Source organism: Trematomus bernacchii, unplaced genomic scaffold (assembly GCF_902827165.1).
Source record: "Trematomus bernacchii unplaced genomic scaffold, fTreBer1.1, whole genome shotgun sequence".
NCBI classification, from domain to species: Eukaryota; Metazoa; Chordata; class Actinopteri; order Perciformes; family Nototheniidae; genus Trematomus; species Trematomus bernacchii.
The window spans coordinates 49,929-68,627 of NW_022987780.1; the positions used below are offsets into that span (position 1 = coordinate 49,929).

The window sequence follows — 18,699 nt, forward strand, 5'->3', positions numbered from 1 at the left end:
CGCGAGACAGACAGACAGACAGACAGACAGACAGACCGACAGATGCGCAAACACATACGCACCCACACACGGACAGACTGTCTTCTGTATGTTTTGCATGTAGCCATATATTCAATGTATATTCGTGCAAACACGCACTGCACTGTCTAGGCAAAGAGTATGAACCTTTATTTTGAAGAGTACAGCGCAAGCAAAGGGCAAACTAGCCAATCAGAAGCAAGGAGGCACTGGAGACCCACCCACCTATGGAAACGAAACATTGAGTGGTATACTTGTTTTAACAGTAAGAACAGAAAAACGAAAAAACGAGTTGAATTTTCGTTTTTTGGTTTTGGGGCAAAATTGAAAAACAAAAAAACGACCCATTTCTGTTTTATTATTAGTTTCAATTAGAACTAAAAAACAAACGGTTAAAACGTAACTTGGTCCAATATTAATCTAACTAATGTTCGTTTATACATTTTAAGAATGGCGTTTATCTTATTTGAGAATGACGAAGGTACGTTTTAACCATTTGTTTTTTAGTTCTAATTGAAACAACAACAAAAAACAGAAACGGGTCGTTTTTTTGTTTTTCAATTTTGCCCCAAAACCAAAAAACGGAAATTCAGCTCGTTTTTTCGTTTTTCTGTTCTTACTGTTAAAACAAGTATGTTTCGTTTCCATAGGTGGGTGGGTCTCCAGTGCCTCCTTGCTTCTGATTGGCTAGTTTGCCCTATGCTTGCGCTGTACTCTTCAAAATAAAGGTTCTAACTCTTTGCCTTTACACAGTGCAAAAATGACAAGCTTCTGCTATCTTTGATGAGCGATAACATTATTTTATATATAAAATAACACGATAACATTTATTTCTGTCAAACACAAGCAGAAACATTACTTTCCAAAAATGGAAAGTTATCTTGGTCCCGCTGCCCACGTGAAAAACAGGGTACGTTTAGTGCTGCTAACGTAATGAAAATGGCTAGTAGTGTTTTATTTAAATGGATATTTAGATAGTCAACTAAGAAACATAAAGTACTTGAAACGTACATTTTGGTAACAATTTTGAATATGATCATTTTCTTGAGCTTTAAACTCCTGGGGTCAAAATGACCACCAAGGATAGAGGGTGTAAAGCAAATGTGAAGATAAAGGAGGGTTAAGAATACATTATATAGCTGTTTTTTGTTTTACAATATCCTAAAGTCTATTTTTAACAAACTATTGAGTTGGCTTTTTCATTACATTTAAAATATAAATTGTACCTAAAATAATACGGAGTGAGCAGGGTATACATATTCACACGATATGCAATCATAGGATATTTTGAGTTCGAAAGATATTTGTCCAAATTGACTACAAAATAGTACAAATGCAAAACATAAAAAAAAAAAATGTTGGTGAGTGAAGTCCAAAGTCGTATTATAGATTATTTGATTGTGTAATTACTGTCACGATCTGTCTGTGTTGTGTTTTGTCTTGTCTTTTTCTGTCTCTGGTTCCTGTTTTGTTTTGAAATGTTTTCCTCCTTGTGTCTTCTCTGTTCCTTCTTCCTGTGTTTGCCTTCCTGTCTTAGTTTCCCTGGTGTGTCTGATTGTTTGATTGTGTTCACCTGTTGCCCTTGTGTTTCTGCCTCCCTTACTCCAGCTGTGTCTCGTCTTGTGATTACCCCTCTCTGTATTTAGTCTTGTCTTCCCCTGTGTGCCTTGTCGGTTCATTGTTGGTTTTTCCTTTCTTCCTCCATGTCAGTCATGTTTGTTTCTCCTGTCTCCCACCATGTTGGTCACGGTCAGTTTTCTGTAGAACCTATGTGTTTCATGCCATGCTATTGTTAAGCTTTGAGAATAAAGCTCGTTTTTGTTTCGAGACCGTTTACCTTTTCTGATAGTCTGCATTTGGGTCCTACCCTTCCACGCATTCCTTACAGAATGAACCGACCAATTATGGACCCAGCGGATTATGTTTTTGATTTTGATGCTGAATTGCTTTCTCTGGATTACTCCCTTCGATGTCTTTATACTGTGTGGAGTGGAACCTCGACTAGCAGGGAGAAAGAGGCTGTCCTGAAAAGAGCACAAATGGAGGTGGATAATGTGCCATGGCTGAGGAGCTCGTTGCCTGAATTTCTCAGAGTTTTTTTGCGTAGCCCTGAGTGCCAGTCTCCATTCTCTGATCCTTTTTTGGGATCCCGCCTGGCGTTTGGAGGTCCACGGAGCCTCCAAAAGACCTCAAAGAGACGCAAGGCCAGGATTCAAGCCGTGGCCCCAGCAGCCATGGTTCCAGCCCCAGCAGCCATGGTTCTAGCTCCAGAACCGGCCCATACAGCCATGGTTCCAGCCCCAGTTCTGGCCCCAGCAGCCATGGTTCCGGCCTCTGTTCCGGTCCAGCACGCCATTTCCCATCAGGGAAATCTTCTGGGCCAACATGAGCAGACGATGCGAGCCTTAGTTGAAAGCCAGCAGTCCTTGGCTCGTCTCCTGTTGGCTCTACGGCCGACGCCAGCCCCCCGTGTCCTGTCGGTGGTCCGGCCGACTCCAGCACCCCGTGTCCTGTCGGTGGTCCGGCCGACTCCAGCACCTCGTGTCCTGTCGGTGGTCCGGCCGACTCCAGCACCTCGTGTCCTGTCGGTGGTCCGGCCGACTCCAGCACCTCGTGTCCTGTCGGTGGTCCGGCCGACTCCAGCACCTCGTGTCCTGTCGGTGGTCCGGCCGACTCCAGCACCTCGTGTCCTGTCGGTGGTCCGGCCGACTCCAGCACCTCGTGTCCTGTCGGTGGTCCGGCCGACTCCGGCCCCCCGTGTTTTGTCAGTGGTTCGGCCCACTCCAGCCCCTCGTGTTCTGTCGGTGGTCCGGCCGACTCCAGCACCCCGTGTCCTGTTGGCTCTATGGCCGACGCCTACCCCATGTCCTGTGATGTTGGAGGTCCCGCCGACTACTCTTCTGCCGGGGGTCCTGCCAACCCTATGTCCTGTGATGTTGGAGGTCCCGCCGACTACTCTCCTGCCGGGGGTCCTGCCAACCCTATGTCCTGTGATGTTGGAGATCCCGCCGACTACTCTCCTGCCGGGGGTCCTGCCAACCCTATGTCCTGTGACGTTGGGGGTCCCGCCGACAACTCTCCTGCCGAGGGTCCTGCCAACTCCACGTCCAGTATCGTTGGAGGTCCTGCCAACACCTGTCCTGCCGGGGGTCTTGCCAAATCCATGTCCTGTCCTGTTGGGGGTCCCGCCGACACCTGTCCTGCCAGGGGTCCTGCCAACTCTGTGTCCTGTCCTGTTGGAGGTCCCGCCGACACCTGTTCCACCGGGGGTCCTGCCAACTCTGTGTCCTGTTCCGTTGGGGGTCCAGTCGACACCAGCCCATGTCATGTTCAGGACCCCGTCTACGCCTGTCCCGTCGGCTCCGGTTCCTGTCCGGCCGATACTGGTTCCTGCTCGTCCTCCGGAGCTGTCCCGTCGGCGCCTTCCTGCCCGTCCTCCGGAGCTGTCCCGTTGGCGCCTTCCTGCCCGTCCTCCGGAGCTGTCTCGTCGCCGCCTTCTTGTTCGCCCTCGAGCCCGGCCCCCTGAGTGCCGCAGTCTTCGCCCTCGAGCCCGGCCTCCTGAGTTCTCCAGCCGCGGTCTTCGCCCTCGGGCTCGGCCTCCTGATTCTTCCAGCCGCTGCCTTCGCCCTCGAGCCCGGTCCCCTGAGAGCCGCTGCCTTTGCTCTCATGCCCGGCCCCCTGAGTTCGCCCGCTGTGGCCGTCGCCCCTTTTTGGACTCTGCCTTGCCCCCGGGCCGTCCGCCCGGGACCCCTTTCGGGCCCGTCCTCCGGACCCCCTCCACCCACCCTTTTGGAAGTGTTAGACTATGTTTTTTGGGACGTCTGGGATCCGTCCCTTGAGGGGGGGGGTTATGTCACGATCTGTCTGTGTTGTGTTTTGTCTTGTCTTTTTCTGTCTCTGGTTCCTGTTTTGTTTTGAAATGTTTTCCTCCTTGTGTCTTCTCTGTTCCTTCTTCCTGTGTTTGCCTTCCTGTCTTAGTTTCCCTGGTGTGTCTGATTGTTTGATTGTGTTCACCTGTTGCCCTTGTGTTTCTGCCTCCCTTACCCCAGCTGTGTCTCGTCTTGTGATTACCCCTCTCTGTATTTAGTCTTGTCTTCCCCTGTGTGCCTTGTCGGTTCATTGTTGGTTTTTCCTGTCTTCCTCCATGTCAGTCATGTTTGTTTCTCCTGTCTCCCACCATGTTGGTCACGGTCAGTTTTCTGTAGAACCTATGTGTTTCATGCCATGCTATTAAGCTTTGAGAATAAAGCTCGTTTTTGTTTCGAGACCGTTTACCTTTTCTGATAGTCTGCATTTGGGTCCTACCCTTCCACGCATTCCTTACAATTACAAGGTGAGAGAAAATAGATCCACATCGTCCTATTAAACTTGTATTTTTCAATTTGTTAGTACATTTTTCTCAGAAAAACCTTTTCTAAATGAAAGTAAATTATTTAAAAAGGTTGAATAGTTGAAATTGAACGTAAACTGTGTCAAACACCACTCCTGAAATTGACTTTGGTTGAAGTTTATTATAATATTGATATTATATAAAGATCTATATATAACATTGATTAAGCCTTACGGGTCCCTTTTAAAATATATATATATTTTGTATAATGTTCTGGGCTGACAGTGCCTTATTTTCAATTTGAAAACACATGGCAATTTTATTAATACAGCAGATGAAAAGATTTGCAATTCTTCATGGGTGTCATTGGCTCTCTAGATAAAGGCAGTATCTGTTTGCTAACCTCAGATATTGATTTATTTAAATAAGTGACCTTTGAATACATATTGCAAACATAGCCTTAAAAAGGTGCAGGAAAAGGACTTCAAATATTACTTAAAGACTGGACTTTTTAATTTAGTCAAGAGAAGAGAAAAGAGAAGAAAGGAAAGAAAATTGTTATAAGGGGTTATTAATGACAGACATAATATGGCTAGGGAGGCTGTGACTGGTTCAATCCCCACTGCAGTCAGCATGTCGTTGTGTCCCTGGGCTTCACCCCAAATAGCTCCTGTGAGGATTGTCCACAGTATTGAGTGTATGTAAGTCGCTTTAAGGTAAAAGCAACTAACAAGTGACATGTAGAGGTCAGTGGCACTCAGACTCTACAGGGGTCATTTTTTGATCATGGGGCATCACCCCTGTACAGCATCAGGACAATATCTCTATGGAGTCAGACACTGAAAGTGTGCTGGAGGCTGATGCGTTGACTGGGACTGATGGAAAGATGAGGCTGATGAGACTGAAGAATCTGCGAGGAACAAACTAGGGGCAGAGAAATAATCATATTTTAACCCTTTAATTGCCAGACCAAGAAGAAATCTATGGACAAATTATTTCTTTGCATTTTTTCATCAAATAGGACAAATAACCACAAACCATTTTTATTTTTTTTACTGACCACACAGTTTTGTTTTTATGAGCCTCTACCAACTGGTCGAGCTGGTCAACAATCATCATATAGTACAGTATTTGTATGCATCAAACTCAAATAAAACACAAACTCGAATACATTTTTTTCTTTTATGGAAGATGAGCAATATATACAACCAGATATATTCATAAAAAATTATAAATTATTATTGTAAAACAAAAAAGAAATGGAAAAAAGTAATGGAAAGTGTTTTTCATTATAAAAAGTTTGGCCTAACAACAAACAACTGGCCTAACAGCAAATGTCTACATCCTGTGTTGGCCTAACTTGCTCATCTGTGTGCAACTTTGGGCTGCATTTCATGCATGAAAGGTGCTATATAAATTATTATCGCTCTTTCACTCTGAGACTCATAAGGCAGTACTAGATTTAGTAATATTACCATGAATCTAGCCATTTATTTACCATATTTTATTGGAAAACATCTCTGAAACTCTGAAAAAGTCATATTGCTAGTTTACCATAAAAGGCCAATTCGACCAGTTGATTGAGCATATTTTCAAAAAAGTAATTACACCCTTGTTACAAAAATGTTTTGTGCATCAAGTTATATAATTCTGTTCAGTAAGTGCTCTGACACTAAAATATGTCAAAAATGATATGGTTACCTTACAAAAGTTGACCAAAAAGAGTAATTTCTTCAGGAGTGATTTTTAGCATGCCAACTTTCTCAGTGGAAGATAGCTGAAGGGCTTTCTGTTCGAACCACAGTGACATCTAGAGGTGTTTTTGTGCATAACATGTCAACCAAACGATAGAGCTGGCTGAATCAGATGGACTTACACTTTTTTATTTATTTTTCAACAAGATATTAAAACACAAAATGTGCTCTACCAAATGGTGGCGCTGGCTGTTAAAGGTTAAGACAGCATCATCATAAGAGGCCAACAAGAGTGACAGGGTGTGTCACTTTGCTGAAGGATAGACCAGCAGGATATTCTCTGAAGATTTCCCAAGGGGTAAAAGCTGCTGCTGGAGTACTGACTGGAAGTAGTGCTGATATCATGTCTACCATATCCTCTTAAAATACTCTGTCCAACAATATAAGTCGAATGACACATTTTTATTTAGGATGCATTCTTGTACTAAGGGGGGGGAATTTGAAAAAGAATACCTGAAAAAGTACTTGTTGGTGTAGTTAAATTAGTATACTGAGTCAAACAGTAGGCTATCACTCTCATTGAATTCTCAAATAAAACATAAACAGTGTAGTATTCTTTTTTTAGTAGACTACACTACTGGATAAATGGGTCTTTGATTTTCCTGCACAAGTTTTGTAAGACATTGTCAATGGATGTTTTGCTTTTCTTAAATGCGACCACCATTTTAATTAGAAAAAAACCACCGGTCATTGTGTAATACAAAATGAACATTTATATGTGAAGTATTCCTTATTTATAAGTTAGAGCATTTTTTCAACCAATAAAGAAACACTCAATCACAGTTTCAAAACTCATTACAGAATCACCAAATTCAAAGTTACATGGTTAAATATAGTTGATTATACATTTAAATCTACCTAACTTTATGAGTTAAGTCAGTCAATTTTTTGGGGGAAAACAATATATAACTGAGTATAAACAGAAACACAGAAATATGTTGACTTCAATTACGGTAAGTGACGCTTGTGTTTAATTGTAGAGGACTGGACAGGAGAGACGCTCACCAGTGTCTTCTACACCGGAGACCTCCTGCCCCTCGAGGCCTCTTACGGTACGTCCAGCGCCATATAGATAGAAGAGTTACGACAGCGGAAGTCCAAAATGCTTGATCGTCACGTGGTTCAGGGAGAGTCAATAGTTCCCCGGAAGTTCGTGGCGGGACATATGAATGCATGATTACCGGAGATAGAACTACGATTTTTGGTAATAAGTAGTGAATAAAGGTCTTGATTTGCAATATTTATACAACATACCGATATGTGTATGTATTTACATCAATGTTTTAAAAAATAAATAGAATCTGCTAATATTTATGGATAATATTAGGAATAGTGTGAACAGCTAGTTTACTTGTTAACATATACATGTTAGGCTGTTGCCTTGGTTAAAGAGCCTGTTGCTGTTGTGTATTGCTTTGAATTATTTAAAACAAATATTATCTTCTTAAACAGGTATGGTAGTCAGGAGCATCACTTCCTAATGTTTATTGATATATTTAGAGGGAGGGGATGGCAAGGAATGCTTCAAAATTTAGATTAGATTAATTTCTACCATTTTTTTAATTCATGGTGGTTTCAGTAATCCCATGGTACTTGAGGACATAAGTAATCTAAATGACTAATGTCATCTGTATGACTTTCAGAAAGGACAGGAGACCAACAGGTGACTATCAATGGACTAGCAGCAACATGATTATGACGTTAAAAGTGTTGTTTTAGGAACATCCATTGTAAATACATGGAATTCAATAAACATTGAATAGCATGTCATGCAGTTTGTCTGTGCCTTTTCCTCCGTGTTGTCCTGGCATATCGTCTCCACCATGGATTGCTGTGCTGCCTGGGGATGCTCCAATCGCTCAGAGAAAGGAGTAAGAATCAGAATGTACGGCTTCCCCACTGACACAGAGAGGAGGAAAAAATGGCTAGCTCAAGTCAGCAGGAGCAATTTAACAATCAAAACAGACAGCCGCAACAAAATATGTGAGGTAATCATATTCAAACACTGCATTTGCACTTTTTCCACAAAACGAAGACCACACCATTGGGAAGCTTAATGTTTGGTTTAATACAAATAACAGGGAAAGGCTTGAAAAACTCTGAGAGTTGAGACTCAGGGTGCAGGGTGAGGGTCTCAGTGCAGGTATTCAGGCTCTATTGAATCCCCCTCTGGTTCTTGTGCTGAAAGAGGGAGAAACAGACAGGAGAAAGGGTTATACACACCTATATAGCACACCTATTGGATGGGAAATTGCCTTGGGGAGATAAGGTGTGGTCTTTGTTTCCAACTGAAGTTATGGAACTTTATTATTTGTGAGTTTAACAAAGTATGACAAATGGCATTAGTAATGGATGTGATATGAATTTGTATAAAGTTGTCTCACATTCTTGGTCATATTTTACGTACAGTATGTAATGAGTGTATACATGTCCAGTAAGTCCTCCACCTGTAACATCACTGCCCCTCCACCTGCCATACAGAAGGTTACTAATATACACTAACAAGATTACTTATATAATACAGTGATAGAATACATGTTTAGTATGCTTACTTATATACAACAGTAGTATTAAATGTACCTTGTGTTTTCACTCTCACTTTGCCATCATTTCAAAATCAGCTGAGCTGCAACATAATACAGACAGGTAATAATCAACAGAATACACTAAAAACACTCACCCATAAATTACGTTTTTGTTTACTGTTTGGAAGTCTCAAATATGCACTCTAAATTAATATCAATAGCGATGTATCACACAAATAGCTCTCTTCCTTATTATTGTGTAACGTTAACTTTATTATACTAGTTTGTAGGTCTACTCCAAAATGGAGATCGTAATTTCTCCACCTCCACTCATTACAATCACACGTGCCCCAATGTTATATTTAACTAATATTATATTCCTCCACCCCACAAAAGAATCACGTTTAGAAGCCCTTTTTCTCTAATTCCACAACGTTGGATGAAATAACATTAGGAGAACGGATTAATAGCTGTTCATGGTTACCGTGTGTTGCTAACTTTATCCGGTATCCTAGCCTAATCTGTTTTCTGTAAACGTTCCCTAAATCTACTGATTTAGGGATAATCCACTAACATCCTTTAATACACATGTTCATTTGACTCAGATGTGCTGATAATATCTGCAATATAAATCTTTAAACGTCTTCTTACCTTTAAAAGTCCATCACGAACGGTCTATTATGCTGCAACTCTACTGTGTTGCTGGTCGCAAAAGTTCCCCGGAAGTCAGCGGCAAGCTAACTTCCGGGGAACTATTGACGGCTGCACGATCCGCCATTGCTGTAAAAAAACTGGTCCATTGGAGTGAACGGAGATGTCGTAACTCTTCTATTATACGGCTCTGGGTACGTCTACACAGCAGCGTTAAAAAAATCTTGGAGGTGGGCGTATCTGAAGCTTGGGGATTTTTTGCGAACAACCAATCACATGAATCTCCCGCCCGCGACATACGAAGCAAAAAAGCCCGAAGTAAACTGGATATAAACTCCCCAAAACAGGCGAAAACATACCACTGTCTCTGCCACCTCCCTCCATGCCTGGCTCCTCCGGTTTATATCCCGGTAGGTCTGGTCATAAAGCACCGGGTGATTGATTCGCTACCGCTAATTTCTCCTGCATTTTTTGGAATATGAGGAAATGACCTGCGGTATGTCTCTCCCAGCATACACGCCGTTTGATTGGCTAGAGCTTGAACTGTCAGATTTGCGTACACGGGATTTGATTGGCTGACGCTTCCACCTCAGCCTCAAAAGTTGAACATTGTTCAACTTTGAATCCTGAAAATCCTGAAAATCTCCGCTCGCCTGCCCACAATGCATTTCGGCGAAAAGTGAGGGAAAGTGACGTCACCCCATTCAAAGTGAATGGGCAGAAGCGTTTCAAGATTTTTTTAACGCTGCTGTGTAGACGCATCGTTAAACAGCGTCCAGTAGTTTCTGGAGTCTCTTGTTCTCCTCTTTGGAAAGAGAGAGCTCCTCCTCGTACTCTGCTATCGTTTTTTCAAACAAAGCAAATATATCTTCAGCAGCAGCAGTGAGTCGCTGCTTCTTCAACAACAGCAGCATTTGGACTTATTAGATTTGTATCACTTGCCAGCAATGAATATCTTAAGTGCTTTGACAAAAAATCCATAAAAAAATGTCATCTGTGGAAGCCGTAGTACTGTAAAAAGCACGACCAATCATTTTAGCCAGCCCGGCTAAAATAACTGGATGGCCTACCTGCCTGTCAGCCTTCCATCTGTGTACAAACTTATCTCGTGCCCTCATTGGTCATGTGCGCGTTCGTGTGTGTTGGAGGAGGGGCTCTGTAAGGAAGTGGCAGATTTTTTCCGGCTGTGTATTTTCAAATTCTAGCGCACTCGAGCTGGTTTCTCCAAAATTACCTACCCCACCTTTAATATTTCTTGCTGCTTAAGTAATCAAGTTACTTAATTAAGGAAACATGTAAATATAAGGATAAATACTTTCTAAAATGAATTTTCCATGCTGTCTCTGTACAGCCAGATCAATGTAACAGTGATGCTTACCTCAGCATTTGGACTGAAACAGTACACATGTGAGAGGAATGTGCTAAATGTAAACTTTAAGAATATTTTAGAATGTTGACGCTGCCCATGGAGTATATGTATACAAATAAATGGCTATTATTTCAACATTGGATTTGGGTGTAAATGCCCTCAACTCAAAGCTAAAGGAAAACAATGATTAATTCTGTATACTAATCATCAGATGGATAAATGTCGATGGCAGTGATGATGTGTGTCGATGTTGCGACGATACATGCTCCAGCTACTCTCCCACCGGTCAAACAAACCTCGGAAGTCTGATCCCTGAAGGTAAACTGTAAATCCTACAGTTGTATAACTTTCATAATCTGTGATCTGTCTGTGAAAACTGTCCCAACTAAATATGATTTGTCTCTCTCTTTCATTTTTATTCCTGTTTCAGATTTGGTGGCACGTGAAACTGTTACTCTGGGCCCTTTGATGGTTTTGCCATACAAGTAGGCGAAGCATAACAATCCAGACAATAAAGGATTCAATATTTGTCTATCAATCTCACCCTCCCTGACCAAACTTCAGCGTAATACTTACTGTATAGCTTAATACTAGCAAAACGATTATTTTAATGATTGTTTAGTAAGGAATGTTTATACAACATAAACATTAAAGAAACAAGAATGTTTAGTCTTTACTGTTAATACCTAACATGGCTCTAAACAAAGCCACACAACTGGTCTGATGAAACATCCCCGTAAATAAAAACAGATTACACTGAATGAACATTACATGTTGATGTCAGGATAGACGCGTATCAGTGTTTGAAAGAGGAAAATAAAATGTGAATTTCTCTTACCTTCAAAAAGCTGAATGAAAATAAGAATGCATGCCAAGCTCGTCTTCATGGCCTTTTCACTTATGAACTCACTAATAAATACCAAAGCTGACTCACATTGTACTCTTTCCTTCAGTCTTTGTGAGGTTTTGTGGACAGCCTCACTTTATTTATTGTTCTTCACCTCTGAGCAGGAAGGGGAAATCAAAGCAAGAACAGCCGTTGAAACGCTGCAGTTGGTTTTGCACACACTGATGTTTAACTGAATTTGAAATAAAACTCAGGATGTTATGCATCAGACTTTAAAACTTGTATCCACTGGATTAACACCACTAATGTGTACAGTTACACAAACAAACCCTTCTCAAAAAGTTTTTCTCAGTATTTCTTAGCAATATAAACATTGCTCCCCATGAAGTACTTTATATATAACACTTTTTTATAGTATCCAAGTCTTCTTATAGCGATCCTGTTATTGATATTATCAAGTGAGAAAAGAAGATATGATAATATCACTTTCATGATGTATCACCGGATATGTCTGGTGTCTGCAAGATGAGTGTGAAAGTGCAGGTCAGGAGGAGAGTCATCAGCAGCAAAGGGGTGGATATATATTAGAAGTTAGTGTCCTGTAAACATGTATGATAGTTTAAAAACAGTTTAAAAACATAATAAAATGACACCATAGACCACAATAATAATGTGATAGTGTGTACAAATTAAGGATCCAGGGGGATGTCAAAATGCTTCCTGCATGGTTTTCATGAACTGCAACAATAACATTTTATCTCAATCAGCCTCATGTCTTGAGTTCAGAGTGTGCAGCCAATTAAGCTGATGGGTGTCTGATTGGATGCAGGTGTGCTGCTCTGATGAGGATAATGATCGGCTAGAGTTTAAAAAGCTCCACCGCTCACACTGAACCATACTGTGAGTCAGTCAGGAAGACAGAGAGCAGCCGACCAGTTTCCTGTCATCAGTTTCACTTATGGAGGCCTTTCATTTTCAGGTTATCCTCCTTGTAGGACTCTGTGTTAGCTCCTCTTTTGCTTTCCCGCCCACACACGATGCTTCATTCCAGAGCCTTGCGAACACAGGCAGGTCAGAACTCGGGCAGCAGCAGCAGAAGTCTCCGGCTGAGGAACAGCAGCAGGTGAATACCATCAGAGTGACCTGTCATCCAGACTCTTTGGAGATTGTTATCAAAGTCGACATGTTTGCGGTTGGAGTTCCTGTTGATGGAGACGAGATACGCCTTGGAGAAGAGAACAACAACCAGTACTGCAGAGCTACAGCGTCTTCAGCAGATGAGTACAGTATCAGTGTTGGACTTGTGGAGTGCGGCACCAGACACTGGGTAACTTTTAAATATATTTCATTTCAAATATGATTCATTCTAGTTTTAAACACATCTACTCTCCACAGGTAACTGAGGACTCTCTGATCTACACAAACCTCCTCATATACTCTCCTGAGGCTTCTCCATATGGTGTTGTTCGAATGGAGGAGGCTGTAATTCCAATTGAATGTCATTACGAAAGGTCTTTGTCTCTTTTTGTTTTTAAAGCTCACATTGTAAAAATCTTTGAATGATGTCTGTCTTTTTTTTTTAAATGCATGTTTTCTGTTTCTTAGGAAGTACAGTTTGTCCAGTTCTTCACTCATGCCTACCTGGATCCCCTTCATGTCGACCCAGGCTGCAGTGGAAATGTTGGAGTTTAACTTGAGAATCATGACAAGTGGGTTTTGGTAATTTTCTCATGTTATGAGTTGTCATGTCTCTATTTGCACTTAGTACTTTTTTTCTGTCCGTGTGCAGGTGACTGGCAGTACAAAAGAAGCTCTAATGTGTTTCATCTCGGTGAGCCCATCAGCATCGAGGCCTCGGTCAGACTTGGGCATCACATGGGGCTCCGAGTGTTTGTGAGCAGCTGCGTGGCTACACTGAGCCCTGACATGCACTCCAGCCCCAGGCATGCCTTCATTGAAAATGGGTAAGGCTGCAAATTGCTAAATGGCAAAAAGGAAAGTATTTTTCTGACCCTAGAGGGAGCTGTTTAATGTGTAAGGCTGTTCAAGTGGTTTAATTCAGACACGAGCAATGCTGACTCGAGTGACAGGTTAATAAAAGATCAGTCCTTTAGTGTCGTCTTCAAGTTAGCCATTAGCTAAGGCTAGCTGCAGTTTGCTTTTTAATCTTTGGTATTCTAGTTCTTCCTTTCTGTGCCACTATTGGCAAATGCACATGTCAGATTTGTGCAGTTCTAACTCTAAATAACTACTTCCAGAACTTGCCTATATGACTAGAAATGTTAGTGGTGCATTGTCGGTAATGTAGACTCTGGTTATAGTAGTCAATGAGTGCTAATTTAGTGTTGCTCTTTTTGTTTTTCCTCATACTGTAGGTGCTTTGTTGACTCTCAGCTTCCAGGCTCAAGGTCTCAATTCTTAGCCAGGACACAGGATGACAAGCTCCACATGTCCATTGATGCCTTCAGATTTTATAATGAGGACAGAGGGGAGGTGAGGCTCTATTCAATTGCCTTAAACATGATTGTGTGTGCATGTTTCCCAACACCTGCTTTTCTCATAGCTCTACATCACATGTCACCTGAATGCTGTGGCAATAAATAACGCAGATGCACCAAACAAGGCGTGCACTTTTGTGAATGGAAGGCAAGTGAGATCCAGCCTAAAATATTTCAAATTACACACAAAAAACAAAGTATTGGTGCTGAATGTTTTTTTATTCATCAGATGGCGGTCCGCTGATGGTAATGACTACTTATGTGGGCAATGCAAAAGACCAATTGGAGTTGAGCAAACTCCCAGTAAGCCCAGCAGCCCGAGCAAGTTTAGGCCTCGAGGGTTTGTGAAGCCAGAAGAGCGTGAACCCCTCTGGAGGAGCGGACTGAAGACCAGTCCAGGTGGGGTGCTTGGAGAAACTTGTATGATGAATATTGGCTGCAGATGTCGTCATAATGATCAATTGTTTGTGACGCATGTTTTTGCATAGGTTTTAGACATGATGATGGCTGGGTAACTGAATTAACATGCATTGTGCTGGTTTGTGTTAGTGTGGGAACATCAGGCCAGAGTGGGTCCGATGATGGTCTTGCCAGCCAAGCAGAAAAGCCAGCCCATACCTGCAGAGGAGCGTTCTTCCATTCTTGATCAAATCGGCAGATCTACAATGTATGGCAGCCAGTGGAGGAGTGGAATAAACGGAGTTGGTAAGTCAATACCGGTATTCAATTATTCTCTGTTCATTTGAAGCCTTTAACAATCTCTAAATTGAGATTAAAATGACCCATAATGAAATCTTAATGTTGAATTGTTTTTCTGTCAAAGATCAGAGGAAAGGACTGCTTCCTGATTCATCATCCACCCAAAACCAGGTGGACTTTCTGACTTTAGCTTCTGAGCAGAATGAAGACGAAGAAGACAAAAGTGGAACAGAAAAAGGTAAAATGTGAAAAGTCTTAACCCTTTTTTAAATGGCACTCTACAATGCACCTTTTACATTAACACATTTATTCTGCGACTACAGATGAAGATGCTGAGGAAATTCCTGAACTTCTAGAAGAAACCTCTCCTGAGCCCCAACTGCAGTTGAAGGAAGTAGTGCTGAACAGTACCAACACAGCGGCGCTCGATGAAGTCTTCCAAACTGCTGCGGTTAATGTGGCTGTGCCCCCACTGTCCAACACCACTGCAACAGAATCTGACCTTTCTGAAACAATGGACTCAAAGAGATAATAAATTATTCAAATTTTAATTTGTTTGCTTTTTAATGTTGCAATACACAAGGAAAACTGATGACCTGCTCACAGCTAAAAACAATTAACAATTGTTTCCTAATTAGCCAAAGTATTCCATATAACGGTAAACATTTAGGGGGGACCCAAAATTGCAATTTGACATCCATGTTCCATGTCTTTTCTTGTGCTTGTCTGCTGCTAAAAATGGTACTACAACATGGCATTTATTTTCTGGGGTGTCATTTGCTTTAGTTGCAACAGCTGTATAAAGGTGATTTATTGGAGGTCAGCCAGTTTATATTTGAACTTCAGTTGCTGCAACAAAGCCTTTGTACATGAGTAGCCCCTTTTTAAAAGGGGAGTTACCATGGGGGCCCTGGCAATATAATGACCTGAACATTAAAATATAAACATGGTCTCATAACTTTGTGTCCAGGCCCATTGGGTTTTTTTGACTGGAGACTGAATTCTAATAGAGTACCCAGACCTCTACTAGGGTAGTCAATAGCCGCGTTCACACCGGAGTACTTTCACCGTACTTTTCGCGTTTTAGTTCCGTGAGTCGCGTTCACACCAAAAATCGTACTTAATCTCGGGTACTTTTACCCCCATTTTTAGAGCCAACTCAGAGAGCGTACTTTTCTGTGGGTGAAAAGTTCTCAAAGTGCCCCAGTGCTGATTGGCTGGGCGAATTGCAAACCACGCCCGTACAACTCTGAAAATGTTGTGTAGAGCCGCCATTGTTTTTCCTCGCTACAAAAACACAACGCTCCGTGCGTTGTGTTTGTTTTTGAAAGCAGTTATGGCAAGCATCAAGAAATGATGAGGTGTCGGCGCTTCTGGAGATCTACGCAGAGGACGCGACCCAGGGAATGCACTGAAGCCAGTTCAGTAGCTTTCACTCGACCTGGGAATGTGCACAGCCCCACGGCACACCGGCTAAAAATAAAGAAACTCGGGCAGGACTACAAACGGCGGATTCAGTGGCCAACGATGACGACCGCGACGAAGGTAAAATCAACTACATGCACTGGGGTTTTAATCTGCACAATAATGGTCTCAGATGTACTTTTATTTGCTCAGTAGATCAAGCTAGCCATGCTAGCCATAATAGGCTAACACTGGCCCCGAGCACACAGTACACACACACTGTAACTTTGTCTTGAAAGAACGTTACGCATCGAACTGATGTTCACAATCATGTTTATTTCATAATATTCATCATATTTTATGTTTAACTTGCCTCAACAACATTAAACAAAGTTCAAGCATACATGAAGCACTCTTCAAAAAGGAACAATCCTCCGTGTTTGAACCTCTTAAATCGCTGCATAGCCGATTTATTTGGACTGGATTATCCCAGAGGGTCTAAACATTCTTTATAACACAGTTTCAGATTTGTGAAACCTTAATTCTATTTGTGAAAATAAAAAAAAAGGGAGATTTCAGTGCTTTTTTTACATGTAGACCACATTAGACCAGGTCCTGATCTAAAACCACTATACCTAGACTCATCAAATCTGGACTGGATTATCCCAGAGAGTCAAAAGATTCTTTATAACACAGTTTCAGATTTGTGAAACCTTAATTCTATTTGTGAAAATACAAAAAACACATTCCTAGTATGTTGTAAACTACATGGCGACTAAACTTGTATATTGTATATTGCTTATTTTCCCCTCTTAGGAAAGCGGACACGGGATGCGAATTTCTTTGACACCGCCCAGGCGTTGGAGGACCGGCGTGCCGTGGTGAATGAGTCGCTGCGTGGAGATCAGATGGTGCTGTTCACCAAGGCCCAGGAAACGGAGGACAAGATGCTCACCTCGATGGAGCGCCAGGCAGAAGTGTTCAAGCAGCAGATGGAGCGCCAGCAGCACCAGGATGAAGTGTGGGCGCTGCGCCATGAGGAAGCGTCGGCGCAGCGGCAGGATGAGCGACAAACTGCATTTAATAACAGTTTATTTGGTATAGTTTTTGTAAATACTGACACACGACACACAACGTTGCACTAAGGTGTGCATGCTGCTGAGAATATCCCTACACCTGGGACAGTTTATTTTATATTGTTTTTACTGTTATGACTTTATTTTATATATAATGTTTACTGACATGTACAACTGACACTTTATTTACATTTAAAATTGTTCTATTTAATGTTATGTCTTGAGAGTGCAATAAAGAAAACCGACATGGCGATTAAGCTTATTTCTCCTGACACTTTATCTTTTGTGACCTGTGTAGCATCCTATACATCACATGTAAGTGATTATTCTGATACCATCATGTTTCATCGGTTATAAACTGGCAAAGCTTTATTTGTCATTTATTTATCATCAATGTTGCAACCTTGTGGGGGAATGGCAGGGGCACATACACAAATATGATAATTTATATCATTTTAAATATTATTTGACCTAAACTTTTAATTCCCCCCCATTTCACACAACACAACATGGAGTCCACTATGGGCCAAAACTAACATGTATGTTTGCATAGTGTTTATGGCAGACGGATGCAGTGGGTCTCAGGAAGATGTATAATAAAGGTGGGTTTGCTGCTGAGACTCCCTACAGCTGGGAGTTTATTTTATATTGTTATTACTGTTATTATATAGTACAACTGACACTTTATTTTATATTGACAATGTTTACTGACATGTACAACTGACACTTTAGTTACATTTAAAATATTTCTATTTAATGTTATGTCTTGAGAGTGCAATAAAGAAAACCGACATGGCGATTAAACAGATCCTGTATCAGTTTTTCTTCTTCTCTTGTTTTGTAGCGGGTTGCAAACAACTTTAAGGTGCTTACCGCCACCTACTGTACTTGTAATCTTCCCTCAGGGAAAAGTACTCCGGTGTGAACGCGATCTGTACTAAGTACCCTGGGGTTAAAAGCGCCAGGGCTCTTAGTGCCGGAACTAAGTACAGGAAAGTACTTGGTGTGAACGCGGCTAATATGTTTTAGAGGTACAATTTGATGGTTTACAAAGTCCTGAGTTGTTACTTTAGCTTAGCAAATCTATACTGTACACCTGTTTTTGGGGACTGATTTAAAAAAAAAAAAAAGTGACAATATGAATTTTTAGATAAGTATAGTTACAGATGGCATTATTTCAAGTCATCTGGGAAAAAAAACTGAAGCAAGGCTTTTACCTCTTAAGCACGACGGTCCCCCCAGTGGACCCCCCCCCACCGTTTTTTTTCGAGACTGTGTCAGGGCTTCTTAACATTTATGAAACTAATGTGTAGCACCAGATTAACGGGAAGAATCTCAGCTAACTGAAGATATGAACCATTTTTACCAAAACAAGGGTAATACCAAGCCACTGAATTAGCACTAAGCGGAAAAATGCTAACTCACTTAGCACAGAACTCAAGATAAAGATACCCTTATTACTTATCGTAACTGCACATACAATATCTGATTAAAGCTGAGACTCCACAGATTATATAGGTATAGTATC

The 18,699-nt window shown here is 41.7% G+C and overlaps 1 protein-coding gene and 1 long non-coding RNA gene across 2 annotated transcripts; both read left to right on the forward strand.

The window, feature by feature from the left end:
• The first annotated feature begins 10,837 nt into the window (after positions 1-10,837).
• LOC117497358 lies at positions 10,838-11,719 on the forward strand. The gene is made up of 2 exons (XR_004557374.1): positions 10,838-10,965; positions 11,078-11,719. It is a non-coding gene; the product is annotated as an uncharacterized LOC117497358 (long non-coding RNA).
• Positions 11,720-12,452: 733 nt separating this feature from the next.
• On the forward strand, positions 12,453-15,242 carry LOC117497353 (zona pellucida sperm-binding protein 3-like). Its single transcript, XM_034149315.1, has 10 exons — positions 12,453-12,821; positions 12,890-13,005; positions 13,100-13,203; positions 13,284-13,458; positions 13,870-13,987; positions 14,058-14,140; positions 14,222-14,391; positions 14,542-14,697; positions 14,816-14,929; positions 15,015-15,242. The coding sequence occupies exons 1-10, from the start codon at positions 12,453-12,455 to the stop codon at positions 15,221-15,223; spliced, it is 1,614 nt and encodes a 537-aa protein (XP_034005206.1). The 3' UTR covers positions 15,224-15,242.
• Positions 15,243-18,699: the final 3,457 nt, after the last annotated feature.

Excerpts from the sequence above, each read along its gene's own strand:
- LOC117497353 (XM_034149315.1), top strand. The coding sequence starts at position 12,453 with ATGGAGGCCTTTCATTTTCAGGTTATCCTCCTTGTAGGACTCTGTGTT. Across the intron at positions 13,006-13,099 it reads ATTGAATGTCATTACGAAAG|GAAGTACAGTTTGTCCAGTT; the intron begins GTCTTTGTCTCT and ends TCTGTTTCTTAG. Across the intron at positions 13,988-14,057 it reads ATAATGAGGACAGAGGGGAG|CTCTACATCACATGTCACCT; the intron begins GTGAGGCTCTAT and ends CTTTTCTCATAG.